General features: G+C 42.8%; 1 protein-coding gene across 1 annotated transcript; it reads right to left on the reverse strand.

The window, feature by feature from the left end:
* Positions 1-4,001: 4,001 nt before the first annotated feature.
* Positions 4,002-6,908, reverse strand: LOC149275477 (transmembrane protein 121B-like). The gene is made up of 3 exons (XM_089504689.1): positions 6,890-6,908; positions 5,525-5,640; positions 4,002-5,177 (listed from the first exon to the last, which is right to left on the reverse strand). Exons 1-3 carry the CDS (start codon positions 6,906-6,908, stop codon positions 4,002-4,004), a joined length of 1,311 nt encoding a protein of 436 aa, XP_089360815.1.
* Positions 6,909-7,305: the final 397 nt, after the last annotated feature.

A 7,305-nucleotide genomic window follows, 5' to 3' on the forward strand; every position in this document is an offset into this window, starting at 1 on the left:
GACCCCGAATATAGGCCGAACCCCCACTTTAAAGACTTAAAGTGGGGCCTATATTCGAGCCAATACGGTATGTAATATACCTTACATATAGTTGCTGTAACACTCAATATGATTTTATACATCTTAGGTACGATAGAATTTCTTAAATATCAAGTTTATAGAGAAGATTAAAAAAAAATACCTACAAGCAAAGGGGGTACATTTACTAAACTTGTCAATATCAATTTGGTTTGTAACTGATGCATTGACAATTAATTTTCTTAAAAAAGCCCAAACAATTGTTTCTATTTAAGTTTGTATATATCATAATTTGATAATATAATAATGTGATTTGTTTTCTTTAATTATTGATAAATCAAACAACATGCGGATTAAAATGTATTATTATATATATTATTATTTATCAAGTATTCCAAATGGATAAACATTTAGAAAATTGGGTTTTCAGTGGTATCTGGCGTATAAGTCTCTAGAATAACGACAGATTCTCTCCCGGCAAAGACTTCCAAAGGCAAAAAAGAGATCAAGTTTTTATTTGATTTCAACCAAAAGAGCCACATTTTCACAGAATGTCCAAAAAGAAAGCAAAAAACAGGTTCTGGGGTGGAAAACAGGTTTTTAAGTCATTTTACAGTATATCACATACACATGCACTTGCATTAACACAGAATTGAAATAGTTGCAATAGAGTGTTGTGCCCTCACTCCTTCAGACGCAAGTTATTACAAAATAAGGGTTGTGCGCCGTGGATTTTAAAACCTGAAGTACAGCCCTTGGTTGGTGTAAACCTGGTTAATAAGCTGCAAGCCGATTGGCCCCGACATTCACTGGTAGTGCATTGAATTGTCCAGGTGGACAGCCCTTTAACGGAAGAACGTCCTTGGTGGAAAAGTCAATTGACGAACCCGCTAAATCCTTGATCACAAGAAACAGTAAGTTCAAGCTTTGTGACGTATATTACCGTACCAACCAACCAACCGCTTACTCCAGAACTGTTCTAATGAAAGTTCTCACTGCTGATTTCCATCTAAATTCCTGATCTAGGAACGTCCTTGGAAGTTCGGTAAATAATAATACAGCCCTTAGTCTGCCTGGTTCTACGCATAATGAGTTAAATACCATCAAAAAAAGCAATAGAATGGAAAGAACTGATCTAGAATCTGTCTCGGCTCCTTAAGATGGACTATCGGAACAACGAGGTCACCGTCCCCACCGGCAGAGGTTACCAGGTAGATATCTTGAGTCCCAATGGTTCTGTCTTGGCTTTTAAGTACCAAATCAGACATCTGACCTTAGCCTGGATCTAAGACTGTGCTAACTGGCCGGGTTCTAGAGCTACAATTGGAAGTCTAGTCTAGAACGGGTACGAAAGCACTAAGAGCGGACAGTAGTGGAATCGCAGGTTGTGATCTGTTATAAAGTATCCTTTTGTGAAAGTCTCGAATAAAAAACATTAGCACCAAAGACACAGATATCGATTCCTACGCCGCGCTTTGGAATGTGAACGGATTGACTCCGACCCGAGGCTGAGGTAGACGGTAGGTTAAAAAAATCTCCGCTGCGACTTTACGGAGAAGTAAAAAAAAAAAAAAACTACATGATTCCACCATTAACCCCTTAAGGACAATAGGCAGTCCCTAAAACCATTGAAAACAATGCATTTTGCTTTGTCATTAAGGGGTTAAAACGGAAGGGTTTATTTTATTCTCTCTTTTTTTTTTATTTATTTTTTTTGAGTTCTGAGAATCTTGAATACTTTTCATTAAAAATGCATTTGAGTGAAATCCTTTTATTTATTTTTTTACTTTTCTTGACCTACTTTATTCGTTTACTAAACCGAAAAACTATTCTATGCATTATTTTTTTTTAAAAATCTTACGTCCAGGTCTGAATCCAATCAGAGGTCAATTTGTCCATTAATATCTTAAGGGAAATGTTTTAATGAGCGTTCACTAAGATTTTTTGTTAAAAACATTAAAAATCATGGTTTACTGAGAGTTTCAGGGGTTTTTAGCCTGATATCTGGGTCTCCGGGGGGGGGGGGGCAGATTCTACTGCATTTTAATTGATATCTGAGTATCACAATTGGTACTTTTCTTTACAGCTGAAAGCCCTGCTTGAATACAGATGACTTCAGTTAGAATATCTTTATCTCGTGACAAGTTAAAGGTTTTTAGAACCACCATTAATGAGTCACTACAGTATAGTCTTACTCTTTATGATGGGACATTAAAGAGTTAATATTTAGTGTTGGCTCATTTAGAACTTTAATGAATTATTATTATTATTTCTCACAGCCAAGCTGCTTCGATTTAATAAACAGGGACATATAATAAAAATTATATAATAAGGTCCTGATAATGTTAAAAAAATTATCAGAGAATTAATGCAGAAAAAAAATAACCAAAAAGAAACTGGGACTTATCAGTACAAATGTACGTCGCTACGGTGTATGATGGCGCTATATAAAACAATAAATAATGATAGAAGTCAGTAAGACTCGTGATTCGCTGGTGGCTGATCCCTGACAGTCTGTTCATTTGCTAAACATAGGAGCTTGAATAAGTTGTGATACTTTTTAGTAAGGATGTATGGAATCCAGTAAGCTTTTAAGACCTCAGAGGTCCTTTCCTTGGATGTGTATGACGCCTTTCTATAGTTGACAGTTCCCGTTCTGATTGGCTGGCCCATCGGTCTCCGTTAGTACGGAATATTCCGTGGTGCGTTCCAGCATCTGGCTGACTCCTGGGTTGATGAAGCCGATGACACGGAGTGTCTGGGAATGGTTTCTGTATTGTTAGACAGTAATTAAATTGTGATTAAACAGCAGAAGGTTGCGTATTTTACACACACACACACACACACACATATATATATATATATATATATAATAAATAATATATAATTAGGGTTACTGATAATGTCTGAAGTCTAGAAGTTATCAATAATTTAGAGAAATAAAGTTCATTGTATCGATGGCCCCCTTCTCTCGAAGCGCTGGTATGAGAATATCCTACAATTAATTCCACTACACTCGCAGCTCTTGGTTGTTGGCGCTGCCAGCTTCCCACGCACACTCTGCCCAAAGAATCACTCGCACGTTTATCCCGAGCCAGTGGCAGCGCCAGCTTCCCACAAACACCCGACTCTTTGTGAAAGGTCCTCTATCGCCTGTGGGTCTGTGCCAAGGACACACGCAATGTCCATCCATTAATAACTAACTATACTGGACACGTACACTCGGAACATCTATGCCCAGAGTCCATCCATCCCATACTACTAGATAGAGCCCCTCGTCTGGGTTTATTCATTAAATAAATTAGGTTGGTTGATACAGTGATTATTGCCCCCCTGTGATATTATACTTACTTTGCCCCCCCGATAAAGTATTCCGCAGTTAGAATCCTCGGGAGACTTGCCATAATGATCCGTTGTCCTCTGTGGTGAATTTTGATGACCTGACCCTGCTTAAACCGTAGCCTAGAATGTTTATTTTTTTTTATATATATATATATATTGGGAACCTTCATGGAGATCCATCATCTGCTCAAAGTTTTATACTGGCATCTTGGACGTCCTATCTCGAGGTATTGCAGTTATAAACTATCTTTAAAGATGGAAATAAACAATTACATTGTTACTCTGGGTCGAGGAACCCAACATCTCGTCTCATCTGCTACAGACACAGGCAAAGGTAAATAAGTAGCTATGTTGACTGTCCACTGAAGCTTCAAGCCTTTGTTTTTGGATCTTGTGGAATATCCTTCTGGAGTTATGTCCATATCAATGATCTGGTGTAGAACAGGGCTTGACAAAGCCACGGCTCCTGCATTTTGAGATCTGGCTACTAAACTTTTTGTCTGGGGTTTGTCCTTCTGGCTCCGAAGATTCACGTAAATGTGTCCAGCCCTGGTGTAGAAGGATGTGAACAGGTTTCATGCAACCACATATTTAAACAAGACCAAAACATGTCAAAAGGGATGAGAAGGGAGTAGGCAAACTTAGTTTTGAGATGTCACAGCAAGGGTGTTGACATAGGCATGGGGCCCCATGTCATTCTCGGACACGCAATGGCTAAACTGCCCAGGGGGTCGGTCAGCGTGGCCAGGACGTGGCACTCGAAGGAGGCAGCAAAGTTCCAACACTTCTAGCCATCGACAGATTAAGAAAAATACATTCTTCAACATGAAGACCGATATTGGTTGAAGGGCTGGACCCAACATCAAGAAGCAGCGCACGGCTAGGAGTGGACCATCTACCAGAGATCCAGAAAGAAGTCGGAGGAAGAGGCGACAGCAGCCAACGGGGACTCCAGAGTCCAGTTCAGACAACCACAGCACAGGGGAAACCAAAGCCACAAAGTATACGGCGAGCAGTAGGTAGCGGAAAAGCGGGGTGAGGGGAAGATTTCCTTCCAGCATGGACTCCAGTAGGGCGTAACTGTCAAGTAGATCCAGACAGGAAGCCAAGAAGCAGCCGGTGGCCCTCTGCTGCAGCCATCCTCGGGGGTCCACGCTGAGTGAGCGCACAAGTGCCCAAAGCAGAGGCACCGAAAGCGAGACGGTGAGTCTAAACCCTGTGCTACCCAAAGGTACTTCTGCTTCGATCTGATCGACAATGGAAGTACAAAGTATCAGAGCCACTTTTGGGGTGAAGGCAATGGAGTAAATAAGCCAGGCCAGGTGGCTGTACGCAAACTGCCCTTTCTTATGGAGCTGCACGAGACCATATCCGGTGGAATTAATGGGCCCTTGGCTGGATGTCTGACCTTTGCTGTTCTTGAAATAAAAGATTCCCCAGCCAGCTACCACGACCAGGTCGGTGGCTATCCAGGAACACCAGTAAAGGTCAGTGCCGGCAATCAAGTACAGGTCCAGCAAAGCCCCCTGCGCCACCAGGAGAGTCACGGACAAGGCTTTATAGCAGACCCGGAGCGCGGAAGGCGGCCCTCTTTTCTGTAGCCTCCCCGAGCCCCCGTGAGTAAACTCTCCGGCCGTCATCCCCAGGGCTGAAGATGAGGATGTGGCTGGGGATGGGGGGCAAGAGGGAGCCACGGGTATTGGAGAGAGTGGAGGGGGCAGGATGGCGGAAGGGTTATACAAGGATGAAGGAAAATGGGAGGCAAAATGCCAATCAATGTTATGACCAACAGGGACGCGCTTAAATGGAGGCGACTGCTAGAACTGGGTAACTACTGGGGTAAGGCAATGAAAAATGTCAACACAGTCAGTATGAGATAGAGCCCTTGGGGCGGTGGGAAAGAGGTCAACAAACATGAACTGGTATTAATAGTTATTATTATAACAACAAGGGGTAATGACAGTGTATTTAAGGTATGGAAATGCAGAAGTATATAGGTAGTAAGAGAGGCGATAGGGGTAAATTTACAGGTGTGATGTAGGATAATGGAGGGAACCAAACCCAAATGAATGGCAAGCTAAGTACATAGGGGTCGGACGAGTGATTGGGGTGGACAGGTGTAGGGAATGAAAGGGGATAATATCTGAGAGGGCTCCGAACTTACATGGATAACATGCAAGAAGTCACGGTCCGGCAGGTAATTTGGAAGGATGGGTAATGTCTCGGGGGTGACAAGTAAGGTTTCAGAGCCTATGAGTGGGGTAAAAACAGACAACGGCCCTGATAAGGGCAGGAGTACAGAATGTATGAGGGGTATGCACTGACCTGGGGTTCAGATGACGTCAGGGGGTCCATGGAGGTGTGACAGCCCTGAAGATGGACCGATGGAGGAGCAGGTGTGACAGCCCTGGAGATGGAGAAGGACTGATGGAGGAGGAGGTGTGACAGCCCTGGAGATGGAGAAGGACCGATGAAGGAGGAGGTGTGACAGCCCTGGAGATGGAGAAGGACTGATGGAGGAGGAGGTGTGACAGCCCTGGAGATGGAGAAGGACTGATGGAGGAGGAGGTGTGACAGCCCTGGAGATGGAGAAGGACCGATGGAGGAGGAGGTGTGACAGCCCGGCTGACAACTGGAAACATAGGCGACATCCAAGAGGGACTGACAGCCCTTGGGGGGGGGGGGTAGGTGTCCGGGGTCCAGGGGCAGCTCTCAGTCCCCGGGTCCTCTCTCTGCTCTGCCTGATGATGGGGGCTGCTGCTGCGGCCAGATGGGCTGAGAGCACCGCCTGTAAGAGATGGAGAGAGAAGGGGGGGGGGAGAAATGGGAGGGCATCAGCAATAGAGGTGGGAGAGAGGAGGATGTGGCTTAGGCATCTGGAGCTCAGTGTACTGTACCCTATATCCAGCATGCATTCAGCAAACAGCCCATGCATGTTAATGTATATCCATGTTAATTTATATATAGGCACACAAGGTATATACATGTGAATCCATAGACTCAGTGACCCCACACATTAATTAACATAAGAGAAAAGGACATATGCATGTGAATTTATGAGCAAAGACACAGGATCATATACATGTTAATTCATATACAGGCACACTGGTTAACGAACACGCTAATTCATACGCACATCCCTATGCAGCGCCGTAGTATTTATAACAGGTTAATATATATATATATATATATATATATATTTTGTGATCCTGCACCCACACAGGGTACCGAACAGCACGGTCCTCTAGGGTATTAACGCCACATCTCAGTTAGGTAATCAACCATGAAGATATTTACAGGATTACAAAGTACACAAATTCCCTACAAACAAAAAAAGCCCTGCTCGTCTGAGCGCTTACTAACATATAACTCCCTCACTACTTAGGGTCTAAACTAAAACAAACCATAATCCCACCAACCTTTTTGATCGTCTCTTTTGTGCATAGCCAGCCCTGCTGCTTCCAAACAAACTCTCTCTTTCCCTCTGTCCAACAGGTCAGGCTTTATTGCAGTCGGTGCAGCTAATTACCTGCAGCTGACCGGTGCATTGGAGTCAGCTTAACCTCCCGGCCTGGATCCTGTGTCAGACCAGGTGGAGCACCCCGCACCTTGTTACAATATATATATATATATACATATATGTATATATATATATATATATATATATATATATATATATGTATATATATATATATATGTATATATATATATATGCCATTGCCCATACAGGTCAGACTGGGTAATATGCAAGCATTAGATATACAGTTGCTTAACAGGCATTATAGCTCATGTGTATAATGTATATGCTGGGGACGGGTTTATATATGAGTACATAGGTTATATAGGTGACAGGTTATATATACAATAACAAATAAGCACTTAAGATATTGTATATAGCCTGCAGGACTGTATATACAGGATATATATATATATATAACAGGTGAT

This window comes from Sceloporus occidentalis, unplaced genomic scaffold (genome assembly GCF_023333645.1).
Source record: "Sceloporus occidentalis isolate IW3139 unplaced genomic scaffold, rSceOcc1.0.p SCAF_284, whole genome shotgun sequence".
NCBI classification, from domain to species: domain Eukaryota; kingdom Metazoa; phylum Chordata; class Lepidosauria; order Squamata; family Phrynosomatidae; genus Sceloporus; species Sceloporus occidentalis.